The 27,047-nt window shown below is 48.5% G+C and overlaps 2 protein-coding genes across 4 annotated transcripts in view; one reads left to right on the top strand and one right to left on the bottom strand.

Annotated features, from left to right (window-relative positions):
- On the bottom strand, positions 1–14,515 carry PXMP4 (peroxisomal membrane protein 4). 2 transcript variants are annotated; one of them, XM_058562896.1, is made up of 4 exons: positions 14,393–14,515; positions 8,420–8,482; positions 5,318–5,516; positions 1–1,746 (listed from the first exon to the last, which is right to left on the bottom strand). In XM_058562896.1, the coding sequence occupies exons 1-4, from the start codon at positions 14,503–14,505 to the stop codon at positions 1,483–1,485; spliced, it is 639 nt and encodes a 212-aa protein (XP_058418879.1). In that variant the 5' UTR covers positions 14,506–14,515; the 3' UTR covers positions 1–1,482. The 2 variants fall into 2 exon arrangements, with proteins under 2 accessions (XP_058418879.1, XP_058418880.1); XM_058562897.1 differs by lacking the exon at positions 8,420–8,482.
- Positions 14,516–21,487: 6,972 nt separating this feature from the next.
- Positions 21,488–27,047, top strand: part of ZNF341 (zinc finger protein 341) — a 46,958-nt gene continuing 41,398 nt past the window's right edge. For both annotated transcript variants that reach the window (XM_058562894.1, XM_058562892.1), the window contains exons 1-2: positions 21,488–21,564; positions 25,462–25,572. In XM_058562894.1, the coding sequence (XP_058418877.1) occupies positions 25,504–25,572 (69 nt within the window). In that variant the 5' untranslated portion in view covers positions 21,488–21,564; positions 25,462–25,503. The remainder of the gene's footprint in view (positions 21,565–25,461; positions 25,573–27,047) is intronic.

Genomic DNA, 27,047 nt, shown 5'->3' with positions numbered 1-27,047 from the left:
CAAATCTCCTGGAGACCTGTTTGATTTGTCCAGCTTGGTGGTTTTAAAAAATCAGTCTGGCACGCAAGCCTCCAGTTCACCATGTCCCCATCACTCCCTACTACATGACACCCAGAATGTTATCACCTATGCCACTTGCCAGGCCCCTGTTGCCATTTGAGTTTGCACACCCCTCTGGAACAGACTCTATAACTAGCTAACATTTGCATAGCATAGCTTAGGTTTCTAAATTTAAAGTAAGGCACTGAGAAAAACATGGGCTTTGAAATCAGATAGATCTGGGTTCAAACCCTGCTTTGGCTATTATTCGAGTTGTATTACTTTGGGTAAGTTACTTCCCCTTTCTGATCCTCAGTTTCCACATCTGTGAAATGGGAATCAAAATACATACCTGCAAGGTCATTGTATGGATGAAAAATAATACGTGCAAAGCACCCAGGAGGAAGTAGAAGCTCACTAAATGGAAGTAATTAGTAGTAGTCGCAGCAGCTGTAGTTACACAAGTCCAGTGTGGACATGAGGTATTATTATTATCCTCATTTTACAAGAAACTGAGGCCCTGAGAGGTTAAGAACCTTCCCCAAGGTTACACAGTGGTAGAGTAGGGAGTCAAACCCATGTCCTCGAGCTCTGTATCTGCACTGTCCACTAGAATCTTCTTCAAGGAAAGAAGTGTTCTATATCTGTGTAGTCCAATATGGTAGCCACTAGCCACATGTGGCTACTGAGCACTTGAAATGTGGCCGGTCCAAATCGAGATATGCTGTAAGTGTAAAATACACACCTGATCTGACGACTTAGGACAAGAAAAAAGAAAGTAAAATATCTCATTTTTATATTAATTACATTTTGAAATGATAATGTTTTAGAAATATTGGGTTAAAATATATAATTAAAGTTAATCCTGCCTGCTTCTTGCCACTTTTTTTTTTAATGTGGCTACTAGAAAAATATCGATGACATATATGACTCACATTGTGTTTCTACTGGACAGTGGAACTCTAGAGCTTCTCCAATGGGACACCTGAGACAAGGAACTTAATATTTTGCAAAAACGTATTTGCAACCCACTGCCCACCAGCAAGGAGCCCACCGTGACATAAGAACAGTCAAAGAACATACCCACCAGAGAGACACTTCAGGGCCCTCCTCTGAGCTCGACGACCCCTGAGGCCCAGAGGGGTGTGACTTTCCCTGGTCTCACAGAGGTCAGCAGCACAGCCAGAACTGTGCCCAAGGCTCCTCAGCCTGACACGGTCACTTGTCCCACCACTCGAGAGTACCTAATGGGATCTGACAATCAGTGCTTTTACTTCGGCAAATGAAACCCTGGGATAATGAAAGTTGGAGTCTGAGACCCAAGATCTTGAGAAGACAGGATCCTCTGGGAGGTTTCACTGATGGAAACCTCTCGAGCCACAGCTGGGCACAGCCCGGAGCCTGCTCGGGTGTCGAAGCCCCCATAAGCACCTCGGGGCTGAGTCACTTCGAGGGGCGGCTCTTGTTGTAGACGAGGAAGTCCGAGATGTCGTGCCACACGTTGCTGTCCTCGTACAGGTAGGTCATGGAAGACTGCAGGGAGGGCTGCAGCGTGGGCTTGTGGTACTCAAAGAGCCACAGTACAAGCCCCCACACCACTGCGGTGAGCAGTGGGAATGGGTCCCACCTGGGTTCAGGGATATAGCCCTTCTTCACGCCCAGGCGGCACAGGGCAAACAGGGTGCGTGACACCAGGTACATGTTGATCTGTAGGGAGGGAATGACAGAGGATTATGGATGGGCACAACTACTGGGAACCTTCTGCCCACCCCCATCCATGGCGGCACCTACTGTGCACTGGATAAGTGTTTTTCAAAGTTGGTATGCAAGATGCAAAGTGGTATGTAGCAGGCATTTTAATATTACTATGTACATCTTCAGTATTCTTTTTCATTAAAAAATTTTAAAGATGGATATATTTACACAGTTCAAAATTAAAAGGTAACTTGACATCAAAAAGTACAATCCACAGGGCCGGCCCCATGGCTTAGCGGTTAAGTGCACGCGGTCCGCTGCTGGCGGCCCGGGTTTGGATCCCGAGCACGCACCGACGCACTGCTTCTCCGGCCATGCTGAGGCCGCGTCCCACATACAGCAACTAGAAGGATGTGCATCTATGACACACAACTATCTACTGGGGCTTTGGGGGGAAAAAAAAAAAAACCACAATCCATAAAAGAAAAACTTGATAAACTGGATCTCATCAAAATTTTTAAATTTTTGGTTGTGAAAGCCCATGTGAAAAGGTTGAGAAGAAAAGCTATAGTGGGTTCAACTCAGTGGTGTAGTGGTTAAGTTTGCACGCTCCGCTTCAGCGGCCCGGGGTTTGCGGGTTCAGATCCCGGGTGCGGACCTGTGCACCGCTTGTCAGGCCATGCTGTGGCGGCGTCCCACGTATAAAGTGGAGGAAGATGGGCATGGATGTTAGCTCAGGGCTAATCTTCCTCACCAAAAAAAAAAAAAAAAAAGAAAGGAAAAGCTATAGGGGCTGGCCCCATGGCCTAGTTGTTAAGTTTGGTGCACTCCACTTCAGTGGCCCGGGTTTGGTTCCCAGGTGCGGACATACACCACTTGTTTGCGGCCATGCTGTGGCGGTGACCCACATACAAAACAGAGGGCACAGATGTTAGCTCAGGGCGAATCTTCCTCAGCAAAAGAAAAAAAAAAGCTATAGACTGGGAGAAAATATTTACAAACACATATCTGACAAAGACTAGTAACTGGAATATATTTTTTAAAAAACCTCTCAAAACTCAACAGTAAGGAAACAATCCAATTAGAAAATGCGCAAAAGACATGAACAGATATTTCACTAAAGAGGATATACAGATGGCATATAAGCACTTGGAAAGATGTTCAACATCATTAGCCATCAGGGAAATGCAAATTAAAACCACAATGAGATAGCACTACACTTATCAAAATGGCTAAAATAAAAAATGTGATGGGCCGGCCCCGTGGCTTAGCGGTTAAGTGCACGCGCTCCGCTGCTGGCGGCCTGGGGTTCGGATCCCGGGCGCACACCAACGCACTGCTTCTCCGGCCATGCTGAGACCGCGTCCCACATACAGCAACTAGAAGGACGTGCAGCTATGACATACAACTACCTACTGGGGCTTTTGGGGAAAAAAATAAATAAATAAAAAATTATAAAATAAAAAATGTGATAAACCAAATGCTGGCTAGGATGTGGAGAAACTGGATCACTCGTATATTCCTGATAGGAATGTAAAATAATACAGTCACAAAATAGCTTGGCAGTTTGTTATAAAACTAAACATGAATGGACCATATGACGCCGCAATTGCACTCTTGGGCATTTATCCCAGAGAAATGAAAACTTATGTTCACCCAAAAACTTACACAGAACGTTCTTAGCAGCTGTATTCCTATTAGTCAAAAACTGGAAACGACCCAACCATCCTTCAACGGGTGAATGTTCAAACAAACTGTGGTACATCCATACCATAGATCACCACTAAGCAATAAAAAGAAATGAACTATTGAAACAGAGAATGACTTGGGTGAATCTCCAGGGAATTACACTAAGAAAAGCCAATCCCAAAGGTTGCACTTGTAATGAAGCCACTTATATAACATTTTTGAAATGACAGAATTTTAGAAATGGAGGTCACAGCAGTTGTTGCCAGGCGTCAGGGAAAGGAGGGGAGTGGGAAGGAGATGGCTGTGACCAGGATTCCTAGACTTTGGAAGTTCATAGACCGGCAAAATTTCTTTTCTTTTGTTTTTAAAGTTTTTTTTTTTTAATTTTTATTTATTTATTTTTCCCCCCAGAGCCTCAGTAGATAGTTGTATGTCATAGCTGCACATCCTTCTAGTTGCTGTATGTGGGACGGGGCCTCAGCATGGCCGGAGAAGCAGTGCGTCAGTGTGCGCCCGGGATCTGAACCCGGGCCACCAGCAGTGGAGCGCGCGCACTTAACCGCTAAGCCACGGGGCCAGCCCAGACCGGTGAAATTTCTAACAAAAAACCAAAACTGGGGAAGCTTTCTCAAAAATACAAGATGTTCATTTCCATAGATTCCACAATTCCATGTCTGGGAACTTTCGGACAGACGGACGCACGTGCAAGAAGACGTCCAAACGAAGACATAGAGGGCAGCACGTGTGCAATGGCAGAAGGCTAAAGACCCCTAAATGTCCCTCCAGGGGAGACCCGTGAGATCGAGGCTGGTCCACCCACCCAGCAGAGAGCTCTGCTGATGTTAAAAAGGACGAGGGACTGACGAGAAAGGTCTCCCAGATACATTGTTCCATGAGAAAAAAGTGAATATGACCTCACTGGTGGAATGTACACTGACACAAGCACAACTTATGAAGGGCTACACAAGACACAGTCCAAGTGACCATCCCTGGACAGTGGCTTGACAAGTAGAGGGGACGACGACTTGCTTTTCAATTCATTTTCTAATTCTGTCATGATGTATCCCAAGCAACCAGATGTGTGCCAGGCACACAGGGGTGCTTAGTCTGCATGTTTAAAAAAGTGAATGGGGCCAGCCCCGTGGCATAGTGGTTAAATGCGTGCGCTCCACTGCTGGCGGCCCAGGTTCCGATCCCGAGCGCACACCGATGCGCCGCTTGTCAGGCCATGCTGTGGCGGCGTCCCATGTAGTGGAGGGAGATGGGCACAGATGTTAGCCCAGGGCCAGTCCTCCTCAGCAAAAAGAGGAGGATTGGCATGGATGTTAGCTCAGGGCTGATCTCCCTCACACACACACATACACACACGTGAAAAAAACCCACATTATTTTGATAATTTAAGAATATTTAATAAATTTGAGGGAGACAAATAGAGGGCTGCCAACTTTTCACATTGCCCAAGAAGAATGCTAAAACAACTAGTATTTAGTTTCACCATTTCATAAAGAAATGGAATTTTAACCCAGAAAAAGGGCAAGTTATAGAATAAGAGATAATTTGAGTGTAATAAGTTTTGTTTTATGAAAATCTTACTCCAGAGTCACTTTTTTCTCATTTCACTGCAGAGTGGTTTTTTTTTTTTTTTTAAATCTTTGCCCCAGAGAGCAGCACACACATTGATTTTTGGGAACCATGAAATTCCAATGAGGTGCTTGGTTTACAGACAGGGAAACCAAGGGGGAAGTGACCTTCCCAAGGTCACACAGGGACTGCTGTATTAGAGACCCTCAGACATGGAAGGGACCCGAGAGCTCATCTTCGACCCCCACCCCCAACTCTACACCTGAACCATGTCCCACCCCACACCCAGCGCATGCTGGGAGAGGATATTTACCTGGCTGTTGATGTTATTGTTGTCTCCGAACACCAGCCAGCCCCCGACGAAGGCAGCCAGGAATGAGTGCAGCTGGTAGGTCTCGCCCTGCAAGTGGGACTGCAGGGCGCAGAGCCCCTTGTAGGCAAACACGAAGCAAGCCAGGTTCCGGGAATGGATGTACGTGGCTTGCAGGATGGCCCGCAGCTTCTCCCGGAAGCTGCACAGACACAGGGAGCCACCGTGAGTGCAGGCCCAGCTGTTCCAAGGGCATTCACCCATGGGGCATGCAAAACTGACTGAGGCAAGGAGCTCACTGCCGATGCTCACTCAACCCCAGGCCTCTAACCATCTCCCCAGGCTTCTGCCTCACTGATTCAGGCCTTGACTCCATGCCACCTCCTCCAAGAGGCCTTCCCTGACCATCCTATGTAAAAGAACTCCCATCACATCCTGTCCCCTTATCCTACTTTTCTTTTCCTTCATAGCTCTTTTCACCACCTGACATTTATATGCTTATTTATTATCTCCCCCACCCCCGCCCCATCCCAGTGGAAGCTACCAGAGAGTGGTATCTATACGTGGCTTGTTCATCTTCAGGGCCCAGAACAGGGCCTGGCGCATAGTAGGTGCTCAATAAATATTTTTTTGGCATGAACATGTGGTGAATGAATGAGTGAGTGATGGAGTGAGTGAATGCCTACTATACGGTCAATCTGGGGATACAATTCTGAGAAAAAACAGATCTGCTTGCTGCCCTCAAGAGGTTTATGATGTAATGGGAGAGGAAAATATAAATAAATAATTACAGAGCAAGGGGCAAACTTTGACTTTGACAAGAGATGATCCTGGGATCTGGAAGATAAGGAGTCAATGAGGTCGAGAGGAGAGAGGAGTTGCATCCCAGGCAGAGGGATCTGCACCTGCAAGGTCTTGAGGAGGGACAGAGAGTGGGGAGTAAAAGAACAGAGAAACCATCAAGGCCTAAGCAGAGCGTGGGCAAAGGATGTGGGGGAGAGGCGGGGCCATGCAAAGTTTTGTCTTTATCCTGAGAGAAGCAAACACTTTAAGTAGGGAAGGAATTCAATCTATCCCTTAAAATTAAACCACCAGGGGGCGATGAGGAGAACACAGGGAGAAGGGCAGAGACCGCTCTGGGAGATCAATTCAAGCGTGGTAAACCCAAGTGGCCTCAAGGCTAGATGATGACTCTGCAGTGCACCTGTGGAAATCTGCAGGCGAGGAGGCAGAGCCACGAGTCAGCTGAGTCTCACCCCATAGGAACACAGGCCCTGGGTTGCCAGTTCTAAGGCATGAAAGCTGGATTTCCCAGTTTTTAAATGGTGGCACTAATCCTGCCTTCAAAATGTTTCTAGAGTCTGACTCTTCTCCTCACCTCCACTGGCACCGCCAAGGTCGGAGCCACTAGCTTTGCCCACCTGGAGTATTGCCACAGCCTCCTAATTTACTCCTACTCCTGCCCTTGTTCCCCTGCCCCCATCTGTTCTTAATCTGGCAGCAAACTCTTCACTCTCACATTATTAAAAGATAAGTCAAATACAGGCATACTTCGTTTTATCACGCTTTGCTTTATCGCACCTTGAAGCTACTGCGTTTTGCACATGACCCTCCACCAGCAAAAAAATGACAACTTGCTCAAGGCTCAGCTGATGGTTAGTCTTTTTTGGCATAAAGTGTTTTTACATTAAGGTATGTACATTGTTTTTTTGACATACTGCTATTGCACACTTAATAGTCTACAGTATAGTGTAGACATAACTTTTACACGCACTGGGAAACAAAAAATCCGTGTGCCTCACTTTATTGCGATATTTGCTTTATTGTGGTCTGGAACCAAACCTGTAATATCTCTGAGATATGCCTGTTGTGGCACGTCCCTGCACAAAATCTTACAATTTCCTGTAAGGAAAAGCCAATTCCTCTCTACACCCTAAAGCTGGACAGGATGGGCCCAGGTTACCCCAATGACCTTCCTCTTTGTTCTCTCCCTCAGTTCCAGCCTCTTCCAACTCACCAGGCATGATCCCACCTCAGGGCCTTTGCACTGGCTGTTCCCTTGGCCTGAAACACTCCCCTGATACCTACTTTGCCAACTCTTTCATCTCCTTCAAGCCTTTACTTGAATGTCGATTTCTCACTGAGGGCTTCCCTATTTAATTTGGCAGCCTGCCCCCTCCGCCGGCACTCGATCCCCTTTCCCTCTATCCCGGCTCTACTTTTTCTTTCCCACTGCCCGTATCATCAGCTAACATACCACGTCGTTTCCTTATTTATGATGCTCATTTTCTGCCACCCCCACTAGCATGCGAGCTCTACAAGGGCAGTGATCACTGCGTGTCTGTTCACTGCTGTGCCCCAGCACCTAACACAGAGTCTGGCACACAGCAGATGCCCAGTAAACATTTCCTGAATGAAGGAATGCGTTCAATTTTAAGAGAATGGAAGGCAAAAACCAAAACAAAAATAAATAAATAAAGCAAAAATACAAAAAGAAAATCTCGCGAGCTGGATTTGGCCAGTAGGCTGTCCGTATGTGATTCTTATAAGCTCCAGGCTACATACGTTAAAAACTAGACACAAGTGCGGTGAGGGAAGAGCTACGGGAGATCAGAGGAAGACCGAGAAGTTCGAGCGAGGGAGAGCTCATGGACAGCTTTCCCGAGGCAGCGATCCTCAGGGCACTGGTGTGGGCTTCCAGGAAGGAAAGAAAGGTCGGGGGGAGGAGGAAAGGGCATTCCTGGTGGGGGTACAGCATGAGCAAAGGTGTGGAGGTGGAATGTGTGTGGAACGGCAGCGAGTCCTGTGAGCCAAGGGCACTCCAGGATGGATGTAGGGGAGAATTGTGGGGATGCAGCTGAGACCAGGCTGCAGAGGGTCTTAAAGGCCACACCTGGGCTTCTGTGGAGGACAGTGGGAGTCAGGGGAATTTTCAAGCAGGAATAATAAGATGCGAGTTGTACTTGAGGCCGTGGCGGGGGGGGGGGGGGGGGGGGCGTGGGGGGGGCAAGCTAGACCCAGCTAGGAAGCTACTGCATCTGTCCTGGCACTGAGGGCTGAGCACATTCTCTCCCAGTCTGAGGGGTGTGCAGAGGGAGTGGGTACCTGCCACTCCGGAAGAGAAAGGTCATGACCAGCGCGTGAGGGGCCCGGATTTTGACTCCATAGCTGTAGAAACAAAAGAAAACAGTTGCTATGGCATCACTGCATCACAGTTTCTTTCTGAGCTCTTTCTCTGACTCCTTGTCCCCTCTCTCCACTCCTAATTCTAACATCATCCTGGGAGCAGAAATAATGGTGGCTTCCGAGTTAGATCTAGGTTCAAATCCTGGCTCTGACACCTTCTTGGTAGAGTGGTCTTGGGCTTGTGATTTAACTTCTCCGAGCCTCAGTCTGCCCAGCAGTAAAAGGGGGTGTCAGACCTCAGAAGGCTGGTTATAATTTCGACGGAAGGAGACTGTGTGTAAAGGTCTTCACCATGCCCACTCAACTGGCTGTGTGGAGTTGCTCCCTCTGCCCACCCTGACTTTCCCATTGCAGCCCGATTTATCTTCCTTAAACATAAATCACATCACATCACTCCCAGCTTAAAAGCCTCCAACACTTTTCCACTACTCACAAAACAAAATCCAGGCTCCTCCCCACGGCCTTGCAAGTGCTGCAGGATTTGGCACCCGCTGACCTCTCCCACCTCACCCCACACCACTCGTCTCCTGCTCTAGCCCCACCGGCCTCCCCGGAGTTCCTCTGACACACCAGGTTCTTCCCTGCCTCTAGGCCTTTGTCCAACTCCTCCCTCTGCCTGGAGTGCTCTTCCCTTAGTCCTCACCCAGCCATCTCTTCCTCAGCTTTCCAGCCACAGCTGAGCCCTCTGCGAAGGCTTCTGACCCCCAGCCTAGGTTAGGGCCACATTTTCATTGCACAGATCCCCACACTTCTCTGCAGCACTTGACACTCCTGAGTTAATAACTTGATTATTCATAATTACTTCTTCTATTCTCATTATCCCTTTCCTCTGCTCTGGGCTCCGTGAGAATGGGAACTGTGTCTGGCTTGTCCTCTGCAGAGTCCCCAGCACCTCATAGTATGCGCTCAATAAATGACTGACTGATTCTAGAACAGCCATTAACTATCTGTAAAGGAAGGTAATCTCTAGAAGATTCTATCTTTGTCTTAGTCCATCTTAAAGTTAACAAATTCCCTAAAAACTACCCCCCCCCAAAAAAACACTAGAAGGAAATATGCCACAATACTATTAGCAATGTTCCCTGGGCTGGAGAAATATGGGAATTTATTTTTGTCTGTTATTTTACATTTTTCTATACTTCTAAAATGATCTACAATGATTAAGGATTGCTTTTAAAATTAAAATAATTGACAGGTTTTTTTTTTTTTGGCTGAGGAAGATTGGCCCTGAGCTAACATCTATTGCCAATCTTCTTTTTTTTTGCTTGAGGAAGATTTATCCTGAGCTAACATCTGTGCCAGTCTTCCTCTATTTTGTATGTGGGTTGCTGCCACAGCATGGCTGCCGACAAGTTCCCTACCCAGGAACCGAACCCGGCCACCAAAGCAGAGCACGCTGAACTTAGCCACCAGGCCACGGGGCCAGCCCCTGAAATACATTTTAAGTGTTACATTAATTCCCTCTTTTTAAGCTTCAAACCTCTTCCCCGACTCTCCTTTCACCTCCTCATTTGAGCATCTGGGGATCATGCGAACAAGACCATGGTCACCTTCACGTTTCCCTTCACTGTTTTAACTATACTCAAGTGGGTAGTAGAAAGGAAATAGTATTTGGCGCCAAAGCCCTGCCACGTTTTGCTGTATGAACTTGGATCAAAGGCTTAACTTCTCCGAGCTTCCCTCCTCCCATCAGTGAAAAGCATTTTCCATTTCAATGTCCCTTCTGGAACTTCAGGACATAGCGCATGTGAAAGTTCCTAGTTCAACCAATACTGGTGTCTCTCCCTTTCTCCTTCTTTTTTATTGGACTCCCTCTTCCCCCACTAAGTTCTCCGGCTTCCAGGTCCTGATCTAACCAGGTTACAAGGTCTAAAAATCCTTGACAGGGCCCGCCCGGTGGCTTAGTGGTTAAGTGAGCGCGCTCCGCTACTGGCGGCCCGGGGTTCGGATCCCGGGCGCGCACTGACGCACCGCTTGTCCGGCCATGCTGAGGCCATGTCCCACATACAGCAACTAGAAGGATGTGCAACTATGACATACAACTATCTACTGGGGCTTTGGGGGAGAAAAAAGGAGGAGGATTGGCAATAGATGTTAGCTCAGAGCCAGTCTTCCTCAGCAAAAAGAGGAGGATTAGCACGGATCTTAGCTCTGGGCTGATCTTCCTCACAAAAAAAAAAAAAAATCCTTGACAGCCTCCTTGAGACAGTGGTCATAAGCCACATATTGTTGTCATACGGTCATCTGCGAATGTGCACCACAGGCTTGTGTGAAACAGCAAAAGACTGGAAGCAAACCGTGTCCACCTGCAGGGGCCCCGGGTAAACAAATAATGGTCCCAGCATTCAGTGGAATACTGCACGCTGCAGAAGAATGAGGCTTTATGTGTATTGCAGGATTGACTAGAGCAAAGTGCATAAAATTTAAAATTGTGGAAAACAAGGGAATTCTATAAATCTAAAATTATTTCAATGTAAAACTTGTTTTAAAGGTGTAGGGAAGAATATATGCATTTGTTTGTATATGCAGGCAGTATTTCTGCATATATAAGAGAGAGGACACAGGGGTCACCTCCAGGGAGAGGGAATGAGTGATGGAAGGGTGGGGTGAGCAGGACTTTGTACCCTCTAACTTTCTATGCCTTTTATGAATATGTTACCTAATTGTTTATTATTTTATTGCAGTCATAATGGTTTATAATATTGTGAAATTTCAGGTGTACATTATTATTTATCAGTTTCTGTATAGACTGCACCGTGCTCATCACCGATAGTCTAATTTTTATCTGTCACCATATATATGTGCCCCTTTACCCCTTTGGCCACCTCTCAACCCCCTTTCCCTCTGGTAACCACTAATCTGTTCTCTTTGTCTATGTGTTTGTTTATCTTCCCCATATGAGTGAAATCCTGCGGTGTTTGTCTTTCTCTGTCTGGCTTATTTCGTTTACATGTTACCTAATTTTTAAAAAATAAATTAAATAAAAAATGTTAACAAGTTAAAGCTGGTGTTATTGCTGTGGTGGCTGTGCTGAATTGCTATCTTCTCCCCTGCCTAGCAGTGGGCAGGACCCTCATCCTGGCCCCAGCAAGCTCTCTGCCCCACCTCCTCCCAAGTCATGTCTCTTTGCCCTGAACAGAGGCCCTCAGCCTCCTCCAGCTGGCCAGGGCTAAGAGGGCCCTTTCTTACACCCCAGACACAAGCGGAACAGTGCCCCCAACTCCCTGCATCTGCTAGGCCCCCTCCCCAAAGTTCTCAAACTCAGGTGGGAGCCGGTTACTGTTCACAGGATTACTCTGTAGCCTGAAAAAAGGGATGCCTTGGATTAAAAAGAATTTAAAGGACATAATGACAGGTGCAATGTGATATCCTGGAGGATCCTGGTCTGGACAAACTAGCCAAAGAGGACATCTGAGGGACAACTGGGACAATTTGACCATCAACTGGATAGTAGTCAACATTATATATAGGATTATTATTAATTTATTAAATATAATGATGATCATTTAGCCACATAGGAGAATGCTTTTATTTTTAGAGATGCACACTGATATATTTAGGAGTGGAACATCAAAGTGAGTTAAATGTTACAAAGTTCATACGTTTCGGTAGTCCAGGCCAGCCTCGCTAAATGGATGGCCTCTCTTCACAAACAACACATTCTTTTCCACCTCCAGGCCTTTGTTCAAACTATTCCCTTTTTCCTCTGGCAAATTCCAACTCAGCCTTCAAAATATACACCATCACCTCCTCTGTAACTGCTGTAAGGCATTTCTTTTTTTTTTTTTTTTGTGAGGAAGATCAGCCCTGAGCTAACATCCATGCTAATCCTCCTCTTTTTGCTGAGGAAGACCGTCTCTGAGCTAACATCTATTGCCAATCTTCCTCCTTTTTTTTTCTCCCCAAAGCCCCAGTAGATAGTTGTATGTCATAGCTGCACATCCTTCTAGTTGCTGTATGTGGGACGCGGCCTCAGCATGGCCGGAGAAGCGGTGCGTCAGTGTGCGCCCGGGATCCGAACCCGGGCCGCCAGTAGCAGAGCACACGCACTTAACTGCTAAGCCATGAGGCCGGCCCCTGTAAGGCACTTCTGATCACCCAGTAGTTCCATGGTAGTTTAATGATCAGTCTCCTCCTTTAGACTCCAGGTCCTTACAGACGGGCCGTGTTCTTAGCACTAGCCAGTAATGGATCACTGGCTTAGAGCACCCCTGTATGGGTGAGTCTGTTTCCATTTTACAGAGGAGGAAACTGAGGCCAGAAGAGATGAAGGCATCCAGCTTTGAAATGAAGGAACTGGGATTTGAACTCAAGGGCCTGACCTTAGCAAGTGCCTGCCCAGGCTGGGAAGGTGCCTGAGATCACAGGAAGAATTGGGGTGGGAGCAGGCATTCAAAGGCAGCACTGGACAACACCCACTGGCACCAGGGCCTGTGTGACTCCTATTCACTCCTGCTTTGTCCTGAGAATACCCAGGCAAAGGGCCACTGATGTTATCCCAGAGTCCACCCCTGGTCACACCAAGGCATGGCTGACATGATCTGGCCAGACCCAGCATGAATCAATTTCTACCTGACTCAGGGTGCCCATGGAAGCCAAAAGCCTGGTGGGGGATCAGGCATCCCTGGGTCCAACCTGGCTCCAACCCTGACCAAGTGATGTGACTATGAGTAATGAGTTTACCTCTCTGAGCCAGTCTTCTCATCTAAAAATTGGGGACAATGTCAATTCCGACCTTGCATACTTATTCATTCATTCAATAAATGTTTGAGAGCTTACTATGTACCAAGTAACCAGGAATACACCAAGGAACAATACAGATAAGAGGTGGGGAGTTCAGGGATGGCCTCATTGAGGAGGTGACACTTAAGCAGAGGCCTGAAAAAGGTGAGGAAGTGAGCCAGGCAGATGTCCATGTGAATATAACAATTATAATACCAGCCAACAGTTATATATATATACACCAGGCTCTGTGCTAAGCATTTCACACATATTGACTCAGTCCTCTTAGAGTATGATCTAAGTACTATTATCATCCTCATTTTACAGAAATTGAGGCTTAGAGAGGCTAAACGACTTGCTCAAGATCATACACGGAGGTGGCACTAGGATTCAAACTGAGGCAGTCCGCTTCCTCACCACGCCAACTCCAGGAGGACACAGATCTTTATTCGGTTTGTTCTCTGCTGCATCCCCAGTTCTGGCACAGTAGGCTCTCAATAAATGATAGCCCTTATGCATGAGGTTTACAGGAGGCAGAGCTCTCCTCTAGGCACCAGCCAGCCGAAATGACCCCAAGACCTCCTCTCCTGCAGGTCTGAAGACCAGGGTGGGATCAATTTGCCTGGCAAATACTTGCAGCTTCTTCTACATTCGCTGTCACTTCTGAGACTTATGCCCCAGAAGTCTCCTGTGCCATGGGGACTTAGCGCTAGAGTCATACAGATGACAGGTGAGAAGCGGGATGCGAGCCCACGGGCAGCTTAAAGGGTGGAGCATGCGTAGGAGGCGCCACCGGCCTGTTAGGGGCCAGAGTCCAGTTTCCATTGCGGAGATGGGGCCACTGAAGCCAGAGAGGCTGTAGGCGGACAGGAGGGGGGTTGGGAGGAACTGGGCTCAAACGAAGGGATACAGAGGCCGGCAGTGAAGGTGGTCCAGGCGAGAGGGCCGGGCTGCAAAGCACGGAGGACCCAGAAACAGCGTAGTGGGCGCCCCGGCTCAGAAGGCGCTGGGAACCCAAAACCCAGGGCCCGCTGCGCAGAGGGTGGACACTGAAACCTAGAGACACGCTAGGGCTGCTCAACGGCACACAGCGCGGGTCCCGGAACCCGCTTCTCCGACCCCAGCCAGGCCCGTCCCTCAGCCCGGGCGCGGCCCCACGACCCCACTCACACTACCCCGTTCCGGAAGCCCTTAAGCATCGCCAACGCAGCGTGGTAGCGGCGCTTGCGCAGCAGTGCGTTGACCGCAAGGAGCAGGGCCCGCAGCTGCGGCGGGGCGGCCATAGCGCTGGCGGCGCGCGGGGCGGCGGGCACAGAGCTAGACGCACACTGACAGCCCCAGGTTCCGACTGCACCACCCGCAGCCGCGTCTTTGAGCCCATAGACCGTGTCTGCTGTCACTCACATAGGGAGAGCCAATCACAGGGCGCAATCATCTCACAGGAGGAATGGGACGCACGCACTCTCCCGATTAGCGGTCTGATTGGAAGAGAGGGGAGAGCTTGTAATCAATCACAGTGGGCTCCGCCGGACTCGACCTGAGGAGTTAGCGTCACACGCTTGGATTTGTCCAATCAGAAAGCGTATTTTTTTCCCGCTTGGAAGGAAGTGTGTCTCCAGTGAGCTTGGAAGGAGGTTTCCTGAAAGAGGATCCGCCCTTCCTAGAGTTGGGAGGGTGACGCTGAGAGGAGCCAGGCCTCGTCTTTATACATGACAGCTCTGATTGGGTAACAGTGATCACAGCGATCTTCCCAGAGCATGAATCACTTGGCACCCTCACTGGCTTCCGTTTATTCTTTAAATACAAGCTCCTTCCCGCGGCCCACAGAGAAGACTGTATAATCTAGCCCCTGCTTCCTTCTCTAACCTCATGTTCCGTCACTTGCCCTCTCACTCACTCCTCTCTAGCCGAACTGGCTTCCTTGCTGTTCCTTGAGCGTGCCAAGAATGCTCCTTCCTCAGCGCTCAGCGCTCCTTTGCACTTGCTATTTCCCTGCCTGGTATGCATCACACTCAGTTCCTCCTATGCCTGGCTCTTTCTCAACCTTCGGATTTCAGCTCAAATGCCACCTCCTCAGAGAGGCTTTTCTAGACATCCCATCTGAAGTAGCACTGCCCACTCTCACTCATTAGCCTCTTTTATTTTCTTCATAGAATTTTACTCGTCGAAATTGTTGTTTGCTACATATTCATTGTCCATTGCCCTACCAGACTGTAAATTCCATGAGGGCAGAAACCTTGCCTGTCTTGTTTTCTGCTGTAAGCCCAGCACTTAGCACACAGGGGGTGCCCAACGTATGCTTGTTGAAGCAATACAGTTTTGGGTTGTCATCTCCCAGACATTTATATATGATGTCACTGTGTGGAGTTGTCACTGGATAACAACTACATGTTGAGTGGTGGCTGTGACTTGTGAGGGTATCCCCTAGTACTTGGGCCATGTGGTATTTATCTGTGATATTATTGCCTAGGTTACTGTCAGAAAATGATATCAGAGGTCAGTGAAGGGGGAATTATGCTGGGCCTGTTTTATCGCTAGAACTGGATTTTCTTTTCTTTTTTTTTTGGTAATGGTGGACTGGTTTATTCGGTTAATCCTTCCTCTGAAAATAGTGGTGATGTTAAATAAAATATAAAAATTTCCTCTGAAAAACACTGAAGTGCTTAAAAGCCTGGAGAATGCCCAGGTCAATTATTAGGTGAAAGCTGGTAACCAGTTAACAGGAAGATTGGAATATTGGCTGACCAAAGCTATTTATGACATGACAGCATTTGCCAATACTGACTCTGTGGGTTTCAGTTTGTGAACCGCATAGAGAAAGAGGCACAGAAGTGAAAGTCCAGGGCCTGTCCAAGTGGGGATTCTTGTAGAAGAATCTCCTCCCATTAAGCTGAGACCCAAAAGGGTTTCATCTCAAGTTTAATCTGATATGAACCTGCTGCACACCCCACACCACTAGAAGCCAAGGGAGTTCAGAAAATGTTGCCTTGGTGCTGAGCAGAACAGTTGAAGGAAAAGGAAAGGGGAATTTTTTTAAATCCCTTCCTTGGGAGGTTGTGACCATTGATGAGTCCTTTTGCACCGCAGAGAGTAGAGCGTGGTAGCCCAAGAAATCTCAAGCCACGAACTGAAAACCTGGTTTGAGGTGATAACTGACTGAAAGTGCCCCTAAACCCTTGGCAAAAGCGAATGCAAAGCCTCTCTGAAGAAAGGCACATCTATCTTTGGCTTCAGGGAACCACCACAAATAGTTTTTCAAGGTGATTATCAGCACATAATCAGAGATAACCAGGCACCCAAGACTTCATGAAGAAGAATCAACAGACACAACACATTGTCTTGACATGAGTGCAGCCATGTTTGGCTGTTCCATTAACCTACAGCCACCAACACACAAAGAAATATAAAGCTGCTTTCTGTGTGGTGGGAACTGGCCTTTTTCCCAGGAACTGGCTGTTCTCCCACGGAGACAGTTGCAATTTGTAAGAATTTCAAGGTCCTTTGGGCGTCATGGCCTGGGGCAGACTGGCAGTCTGTGCAGGGCTGGGACAATAACCAGGGAAAACAATGCACGTACACAACTGCCTGGCTGGGACAATAGCCAGGAGGCTCAGTGTCCGTACCCCACTGATAACCATTTGTGCATGGGAACACTGAATGCTTGCTCTGTAAAGTCTGTAACTGCTTATACAAACTGCTGAAAACTGAGGCCTGGTGAGAGTCTCACCTGTGGAATGGATGCCTTGCCCAGAATGTGTGATTCCCGCCCAGCCGTGTCAATTGAAGGGACTCTCCCGGCAGGGGGGCATGGATGTTGTGAGTAACTGATCTGATGTGTTCTCTTTATGGTCAACCTGGTGTTTCTCTTTTTGGTTGATTTGTGTCATTTCCCTTCAGTTGATCTGCTGTTTCCTGTTCTGATTGATCTGATGTTTTTCCCTCTTATTATATGACCTATTCAATCTGCTGCTATCTCAGCCGATCTGGTGTTTCCCTTTCCAATAGAGCTGGTGTTCTTCCCTCTTATTATTTGACCTATTCAGATCTGTTTGCAGACTATCGCCTTTACTATCCTCTATATAATCAAATATACCTTCAGTCCATTTGTTTGGAGTGGAAAGTTTCTTTTACATCTCCGATCGAATCCCCGAACCTCTCATAACACACGTGGGCACAACAGGTCAACATAGACTTCAGATATTTACAGACACAAGTTTTTAAAAATTGTGCACACAAGATTTAAAGCTAGAAAATGGCTACAGGGAACAGAAAACTATATACTGGGGGAAAAACATGAAAAATTTGAAAAGGAACCAAACAGAACTTCTAGAAATATCACCTGATACTCCCATGAAGAATCAGCGTCCAAGGCCTGAGACGTGGCCAGCATCAGGAGAGGGTGTTTGGAAACTATGTGGTTCAGCAAGTTCTTCCTGAGTGTTGTCTTTTGCCAAGCCCTTCTCAGAGATATTAGTAAGTTTTTTCCCTGAAGGAGCCCAAGGTAAAGAGTTGCCATATGAGAAGACTTGCCATTGCCTGGTGACCATTTTTGATTGTACATAACTCTGAGTTCTTCAGAGCAGGGCCTGTTTATTCATCTTTGCCCAGTGTAATTGAATTTATTTATTTAACGAGCACCTACAGAGTACATGCTGTATGCCATGAATTGTTTCCTAAGTACTTTATTAACCATTTCATTCTCATAGCAACCATATGAGGTAGGTGCTATAATCATGCCCATTTAACTGATGGGAGACAGACACAGAGAAGCAAAGTAACTTGCCTAAGATGACATAGCTAATACATGATGGAGCCAGGATTGGAATCCAGCCCCTGGCTCCAGAGTCTTTGATCTAGAGCAAACCATTGGATCAGTTGGCTAGGGCTTCCATAACAAAATGCCATGGATTAGGTGCCTTAAACAACAGAAATTTATTGTCTCATAATTCTGGAGGCTGGAAGTCCAAGATCAAGGTGTCTGTGGGTTTGGTTTCTTTTGAGCCCTCTCTCCTTGGCTTGCAGATGGCTGCCTTCTCATAGTATCCTTATATGGTCACCCTTTAGTCTATGTGTATGTCTAAATCTCCTCTTCTTATGAGGACATCAGTCATATTGAATTAGGGTCCACCTATGCAACCTCATTTAACTTTAATTATCTCTTTAAAGGCCCTATCTCCAAATATAGGAGAGGTATTAGGGGTTAGGATGTCAACATATGAATTCTGGGGGGACACAATTCAGCCCATAACCACCACCATGCTTTGCTGTCTCCTACCAATCCCGATGAACCTAATGAGATGTCAGGGCCCAGCATTGCCTTGTGTGTCCTCACTTTCTTCCTCTTGCAGCTGGGAGTCTGATTTCAGCTGCTCATGATTTCTCTCCTCCCCCTAGACAAGTTAACTTTTCTGAAGTGGCTGGAGCACTCATTGTGGAGGGAGACACTGGAAATTTCCCAAACTTTCCCTCCTCCCTGCTTGGCTTCATGCCTGAAATTACTACATCGCTTACTCCAGGAGTCTCTAAGCTGTGATGGATTAGGTTCAGTGCCAACCAGCTGGCCCTAGGGGAACATGACATAGGACAGATAGATTTTTGGCGGAGGAATAAATAGAGGTGAGGAGTGGAAAGTTTGGAGCAGGCGGCAGCCTGACTGGGGAGATTGCTGGAGGTAGGGTTCTACATCCTTGAAAGTTCACTGAGTTGTTCCATCAGTCAGGTAGTCAGTTAACAAGCCTGTCCCATGTTGCCTTTGTGCCAGACCCTGAGGTCCATCCAGAATGGATGAAGCACCTCCCTTGTTCAGGGGCCTCCCTAATGAGAGGATGGAGAAAAGGGAAACTTCCAAAGGCCAAAGAGTATCCCATGATAGGGGTGGGGGTGAGAGAACAGCATTTTAGTAAGAGAGATCAGCATGTGCAAAGGCCTGAAGAGCAGATAAAAATCAACATGTGTATATGCACCCGGATGTACGGAAATACATGGAAAGCTTCCAAGGCCTGTGTTGGCGGAATCTTTTACTGTCCAGTGCCTCCATTACCCTCAGCATAAAACCCAAACCCTCACTGTGGCCCTGTCCATCTCTCCATCCTCATCCTCCTGTACACATACCTCACTTCTTTTCCTCAGGTGGCCCTTCACAGTCCTTGGATTCCTTTCATTTTGGCCTCAGGGCCTTTGCACTTGCCCAAGATAATATAGCTAATAAGCTCTGCCTTTCTGTTCCCTTTTCTCCATCTAACTCCATCTCACTTCTCAGGTCCACCCCCCGAGAGAAGCCCTCCCTGACCACCCTGTCTAAAGTAGCTTTCCCTCCTCTCCTCCAAAAATATTCACAGTCATGGAACATTTCTCTTTTTTTTCTTGTTTACAGCCCATCTCACCTGCTGGGCTATGACTCCACGAAAGCAAGGATTTCTGTCTTTTTGTTCATGGCTGCATCCCCTGCATCTAGAACAGTGTCTAGCACACAATAGGTACTCAATAAATATTTTTAAATTAATTAACTGAATGTGAATGTATTAGTATATTATTTGATTAAAAATAACGGTTATATTGGGAAACTCTTGCAGGGGAGAGATGATGAGAATCTGAGGCCATTGGATTATTGGGGATGTTAAAGGAAAGACAGGGAAGAGGAACCCTGGCCTTACTCCTGCCAGAGAGACAATGGGAAGGGGGTTTAGGGCTTGAAGTGGGCCCTGAGTCTCCAGGGTTCCCAGGAAAGGGGCGGGGCATGGAATCTGGGAGAAGGGTGGGTTCTCTGTGGGGGACATTTGCTCAGAGCTTGCAGTGCAAGAAAGGATAGGAAGGGGAAGGGTATAGCTGGGAGGGAGGGGACAGGAATGGGGTTTGGGGCAGGAGGGGGAGTTTGTGGGTAGGAATGGGCGTTAAGGGGTGTATAGGTAGAGGTTCTTTGAGGCAACTTCTCAGGAAGAGTGGTTGGCAGTGTGCCACAAAGGCAGCAGAGCTTTGAATGATTTTTTTTTTTTAATTTTAGGAGTTATCCATTTAGTGAATACAAGAAAATGGAAATTGTGATTGTGATTATTGCTTTGCATGAGGCTAAAATAGGTATTTAAGAAAACACAAGGAGAACATTTAGAGTCAGATGCATGGTAGTCCAAGTTGTACCAAGATATGGCCATGCTCTGGGGAGAGATCATGATTGATGGCACCTCCATGGTTCCCCTGTCCCCTCAACTCACTCCCTGGCTCTTCCTTGCGGCCCAAGTGTACTTCTTTTAAGCCACGATCACACCTAGTAATTAAATAATTTTTAAGATTTAATGTCTGTTTGCTCCCTCCACCCCTAACTCCACTGAGAGGACCACTATATTCCTGGAGCTATTATAGGACCTGATGCACAGTAAGTCCTCAGTGAGATGCTGATGGAGCATAAACGAAGATGAAAGACGGGTCTGTGTGTGGTGGGGAATCCCAGTGAGGGACGGGAGGATCCCCGGGAGACCTGGATGGGCTTTCTATGAGGCCAGGCTGGGGGCTGCTAAGGTGCGTATTGTTGGGGGAGGTTATGTGACAGAAATGGGGTCCCCAAGAGGCAGGGATGGACATCTATGTGAAGAGAAAATAGAGGTCCCCAGAGGTGGAAATAGGGGTTATGTAACAGCCATGGGGGAACCTCTGAGTTGATGCGGGATTAAGACAAGGTGGAGACCGGAGTCACACGAGGAGAAGCGGGTGGTTCCGAATAGGCAGAGATGGGGGTCACTGTGGGAGGGGAATGAGAAGGCTATGACAAGGGATGGGAATCAGTGTTGCACAATTGGGGCAGGGGTCCTGTGTTAGGTGCAGATGGGGGTCCTTGTGACACAGTTGAGTGGTCCAGGTGAGATGGGAATAGGGGCTGGTGTCGCAAAGGTGGAGATATTGTGTGCGGCGGAAATAAGGTTCGTGTTTCAGAAGTTGGGGGGGCGCGTCTCACGTATAGTGGGACGGGGGTCTGTGTCACAGAGTTAGGGGTCGGGTCCGTGTGGCGGGGATGCAGGTCCAGACAACGGGCTTGGGAGGTCCTGTGTGTGCGGCGGAGATGGGGTCGGCGTGCAGAGTTGGGGGTTCAAGTGAAGCGGAGATGGGGATCCACATGCGCCGGTGACTGGGTCATCGAGGCGGGGCTGGGGGAGCTCCGGGATGCTGGGGGTCCCGCGAGCCACTGCTGGATTTCCGGGACGGGGGGCTCGGCGGCGGCTCCTGGGCGCCCCCTGGCGGCCCCGACCCCGCCGCCGCCGCCGCGGCTCCCACAATGCTCGCGTGGCCCCGCTTCGGCTCCCGCGGCGGCGGCGGCTGCAAGATGGCGCAGGCGATCTTCGAGGCCCTGGAGGGTGAGCGGCGGCGGGGCCGGGGGAGGCGGCTGTTCCGCGTGGCGCCCCCTCCCGCCGCGTCCTCGCGGCGCCGGGCCCAGGGCGCGCGGCGGCCGCGGGGCGGAGGGCGCCGGGGCGGAACAGCGCGGGGCGGGAGGGGCCCGAGCGGGAACAGCCGCGGGAGCCGAGGCCCGGCGTGGGGGCAACCGGACGGGAACAGCCGCGGAGATGAGACTCAGTGGCGGGGTGGGCATCGGGATCGGAACAGCCGCGGAGCCGAGGCCCGCCGGGGGGGGGCAACGGGACGGGAACAGCGGGGAAGAGAAGGCCCCCGGGGGGAGCACCGGGACCGGAACAGCCGGGGAGGGACGGCCCAGCCGGTCTCCCTCGGCCCCGAACGGCTCCTGCCGCGAGGGCCTCGGGCCGGCGCGGGAGGGGATTCCTGGAGGGAACAGCCGGGGAGGCTGGGGCAGGCCAGGTCTGGAACAGCGAGGCGAGGGAGGCTGCCCCGCGGACGCGAGGCCCGGGGAGGGCCGCACGGAGGGGACGGTGTGCAGGGCGGGAGGGGCTGGGCGTCCCGGCGTCCTGACCCTGAAGCACTTGCATTGAGCGCCAACTGTGTGCCTCGTGCTGTGACATAGTCTCTCATTCAGCCCAGGAAAGGACAGGCGCCACCTGCGTGCAAGGCCAGGACTTGGTGCTCACAGACCCAGACCAGCAAACACTAGTTGCCTACAGTGTGCACCATGCTGGGGTGCAGAGTTTCACAAACTTACACCACGAAAGGATTGGTGCCGGCCGAGTGCTTGGCCGGGATGCGGTGCTCCCAGACCCATACCGGCAAACGGGTTGCCAACAGATCGTCCTGTGGTCTGCAGGATCCTAGGATGGGAGTGATCCTCAGGTGCAGGGAATTGTGGGCTTTGGAGCGAGCAAGCCCTGAGAGCCTCCATGTGTGCCTGCTGGGCACTGAGGAAGCCTTAGCGACTTCAGGGCCATGGCAGGAACGGGGGTAACCCTCCCCCCAGCTGGAGAGATTCATTTTCGCAATACTCATTAAGCCAGACAGTCTCTGCCCCACAGTCTGGTGGGAGACAGAAATTATAGAACATCCAATTATAGAAATTATAAAATTATAGAAAGGTAAACAGTAAAAGAAGATTTTTTTTACCAAGGATGAACCTGGTTGACACATCGTAATCATCCAAAGTCCATAGTTTATCTTAGAATTCACCCTTGATGTTGCACATTAATAGATTACATAGAATGACATATATCCATTATTATAATATCATCACAGAGTATTTTCACTGCCCTAAAAATCCCCTGTGCTCTGCGTGTTCCTCCCTCCCCTACAACCCCTGGCAACCACTGATCTTTTTATTGTCTCCAGAGTTTTGACAGGAAGTATTTTTTAAATTAGATTTTTATTTTGAAATAGTTAACTTTTTCTGTAGATTCCCCTGCAGTTATAAGAAATAATACAGAGAGATTCCATGTACTCTTTACCTAGTTCCCTCCAATGTAACGTCTTGCAAAACTATTGTATAGTTCACAACCAGTCAATATACAGAACAGTTCCATCACTGTAAGATGTTGCCCTTTTATAGCCACACCTCCTTCCCCCTGTTCCCCACCCCTGATGCTTGGCAGCCACTAATCCGTTCTCCATTTCTAAAATTTTGTCATTTCAAGAATGTCATGTAAATGGAATCATATAGTATATAACCTTTGAGATTGGCTTTTTTCACTCATAATTCCCTGGAGATTCATATATTGTTGTGTATATCAATAATTTGTTCCTTTTTATTGCTGAGTAGTATTCCCTGGTATGCATATAGCACAGTTGGTTTAACCATGCACCCATTGAACCCATTCATCCATCTGAGTTGTTTCCAGTTGTTTACTATTATGAATAAAACTGCTATGAATATTTGTATACAGATTTTCACTCAAATGCTAACATATAATTTTATGTAAAATGGTAGAAGATTTACTGAAGCTCATTTGGGGGAGCATGAATCCCAGATGTGGAACTCTGGATGTTGGGGAGAACTAGACTTGGGGTGAGTGAGGCTGCCCAGGGAGAATTTAAGAGGGAGAGGAGAGAATCCATACAAAAGGAACCCTTCAAAATAGAAACATTTAGGGGATGGACAGGAGAAGAAGAGAGTAAAGGAGGCTAGGAAAGAGCGAGCAGAAAGGTGGGGGAAGACCCAGGAAGGGTGGCATCCTGGAGCCAGAGAAAGGAGTGTTTCAGGAAGGAGTGTCAGATGCTGCCGGGAGGCTTGGGTGATTTTGGTGGAATGGCAGTGGCTTAAGCCCCACTAGAGTGGGTGGAGGAGGATGGGGAGGTAGGCAGAGGAGATGGAAGGTATAGCTGATCCTCATTGGATGCTTGATGTTGGAGGGAGGAGAGATGGGAACACGGGTTTGAGGTGGGGCATTCTAGAGAGACCTGAGCATGTGTAACTGCAGATGGGAAGGAGAGGTTGCAGGCGGTGTGGGGAGAGGGGCCAGTTGGTGGAGAATGGTTTCTGAGGGAGCAGGAGGGGATGGAGGAAGGGCTGGCCTCAGGAGGGACACAGCCTGCATTGTGACAGGGGACAATTTGGATTCCGTTTGGCTGCAGGAGCTAATGGTTCTAATTTGTGGTGCAGTTAGAAGCTGGGCCTGGATCCGTGTAAGAGCTGAGAGGTTGGAGGCAGAGCGATGGCTGTGGGGAGAGAGAGAAGAGAGGCACCCTCTGGGTTATTTGGGAGGGAGGCAGCATGCCGTGGTGGCCACTCAAATGTGAAGAGGTCTGTCTTTCGACTAGTGTCATGGCTGGACAGTGTACTGTGAACCTCAGCAGTGACAGCTGATTGGAAAACATGAAGTATTTCGCTTCTCCAGAGTCCCCCAACCACAAATTCAGATTACACTGTTTATTGAGGAACAGAAAAGACAAACACACATCAGAAAACAAGGGAAGCAAAGATACCCAAGTACAGAGTTGTGGGATTTGTGGGGTGTGGATGGGAAAGACTTGGTAACATGATTTCCAGAGGGGCTGTATCACTTAGGATTAGATTCAGCCATGAGTAAGAGAGAAGCCTAACCTAGCAGTGGTTAAACAGGCTAGAATTTGTTTCTCTCATATGGCAGTCCAGAGGAAGACAGTCCAGAGCTATGAGGCTGGCTCTGTTCTGCAAGGTTCTCGGAGGCCCAGGATCTTTCCAGTTTTTTGTTTTGCAATCCTCAGGGTATGGCCCTTGTCCTCATGATCTGGCATGGTTGCTAGAGTTACCACCATCATATTCTTGTTCTAGGAAGCAGGATGGAATGGGACAAAGTAGAGAGTCATAGGGCTGGCCTCGTGGCGTAGTGGTTAAGTTTGTGCACTCTGCTTTGGCAGCCCGGGGTTCACAGGGTCGGATGCCCGGCACGGACCCACGTACCGCTTATCAAGCCATGCTGTGGCAGGCGTCCCACATATAAAGTAGAGGAAGATGGGCACGGATGTTAGCCCAGGGCCAATCTTCTTCAGCAAAAAGAGGAGGATTGGCAACAGATATTAGCTCAGGGCTAATCTTCCTCACCAAAAAAAAAAAAAAAAAAAAGACGGGGAGGTGGGTCACGTACCAGGCAGCCTTTAAGAAAACTGTCCAGAAGCTACCATAGAACACCTTTACTTACATCCCATTAGCTAGAACTTAGACATTCCCTAGCTGCAAGAGCGGCTGGGAAGGGTAATCTTTATTCTGGGGCATGATTTCAGCCCCTTTTGGGTTCTATTGCAATGGAAGTAGAAGAGAATGTGTATCGGGGCACAGCCAGCCATCTTTGCCATGAGGGCCTTGTGGGTCTGGCTTGTAAGAGTGAAATCAGACATGATGCTGGACCCACCTTCCAAGGAGGCTGCATTTCTTTCTTCAGGAATGGACAATCAGACCGTCCTGGCTGTCCAGTCGTTGTTGGATGGCCAAGGAGCGGTCCCTGATCCAACAGGCCAGAGCGTCAACGCACCCCCTGCCATCCAGCCACTGGGTGAGTATCTGCTCAGGTTCACCAGGGGAAGGGTGAGTGGCTCCCTATAAAAAACAGTGGGGCTCATGAGGCGGGTATGGGAGTGAACTGCCCACTGTGGTCCCCAGGCCCTCCTCTGGTGTGTGAACCCTCTCGCCTTCCTCCCAGCTTTTATCCTCAGGCTTGTGCCTTTCTCTGCTTAGCTCTGAGGACACTCTTTCAATCAGTGAGTGTGGGGATCATGATACAGGGAATGACTGGGAGCTCCCACACTTGGCAGTGCTTGTACCCTTGACCCGAAGTCATTTCTCAGCTTCCCCTCTATGGAAAGAACAGGCTGAGCATGACTCTCTCCAATTTAGAGGCCAGGCCCCTGAGACACAGAGAGGGCAAAGGACTTCTTTTAGAGCCCTGTGTGAGTCCATGTGTTCATTTATTCGCTCCACAAACATTTTCAAGCGCTTGGGAACCACACTGGGGACATAGAGATACACACCTGGGTTTGAATCCTTGTTCCCGTAGTTCCTGACTCTGTGTCCTTGGGCAAGTGAGTTAACCTCTCTGTGCCTCAGGTTCCACATCTGTGAAATGGAGATAATAGTCCTACCTCACAGGGATGTTTTGAGGATATCTGGGATTTGGTTTTAGCTGTTGTAAATAAGAAATGCAAATTTCTTGTGGTTTGTATGAGACTGAAGTTTATTTCTCTGTTTGGTGAAGTCCTGATGGGGATTTCGGGTGGGTATGGTGAGACTCAGACCCCTTCTTTCTTGAGGCCCTATTGCCCTCGACATGCAGTCCAGGATGTCTGCTCCAGCCTCCCACTTTCATTTCCACTTTCCAGCCAACACGAAGGGAAGACAGAAGGAAGTGGAAGTCATACCCCTTCCTTTTAAGAAGAAGTCTCGTAGAGAGTATACTTCAGCTCTTGTCCTATTGGTCAAAAATCAGTCACATGACGTGTCTAGCTGCCCAGAAGGCTGGGAAATCTAGTCTTTAACTAGACGGCCGTGTTTCCTGCTAAAATTTGTATTACTGTCTGAGAAGGAAGAGTGAATGTTGAATGACATTCAATGAATTAGACATTTCTGCCACAACATGTCAAGTGCTTGACACAGTGCATGGCCTGTGGTAGACCCTCAATAATGGGTGATGTTAACCATAGCTAATCATTCATTTAGTTTTTTATTCATTCAACAAACATCCACTGAGAGCCTTCTATGCGCCCAGGAGATATTGCAGTTATAGTGATAAATAAGACATATTTTCTTCCCTTAGGAGACTCACAGTCTGGCGGGGATGGGAAAAGTGTGATACGAGAGGCATGCCAGAGGAAGGAACTGTGGCCACTGCTTTAGGAAGGCTTCCTGGAGGAGGTGATGTCTGAGCTGAGCCTTGCAGAACGAGTCATTCTGAGAGAGGCAGCTTGGCAGGAGTTGTAGGGGAGGCAAAGGCACAGAGAAGTGTGATCATGTGGCCCATTTGGGGACTGATGA

The sequence above is a fragment of the Diceros bicornis genome, chromosome 19, assembly GCF_020826845.1.
Source record: "Diceros bicornis minor isolate mBicDic1 chromosome 19, mDicBic1.mat.cur, whole genome shotgun sequence".
Taxonomy (NCBI): domain Eukaryota; kingdom Metazoa; phylum Chordata; class Mammalia; order Perissodactyla; family Rhinocerotidae; genus Diceros; species Diceros bicornis.
Note: the sequence above shows the minus strand (reverse complement) of the source record. Positions and strands in the feature narration are given on the sequence as shown.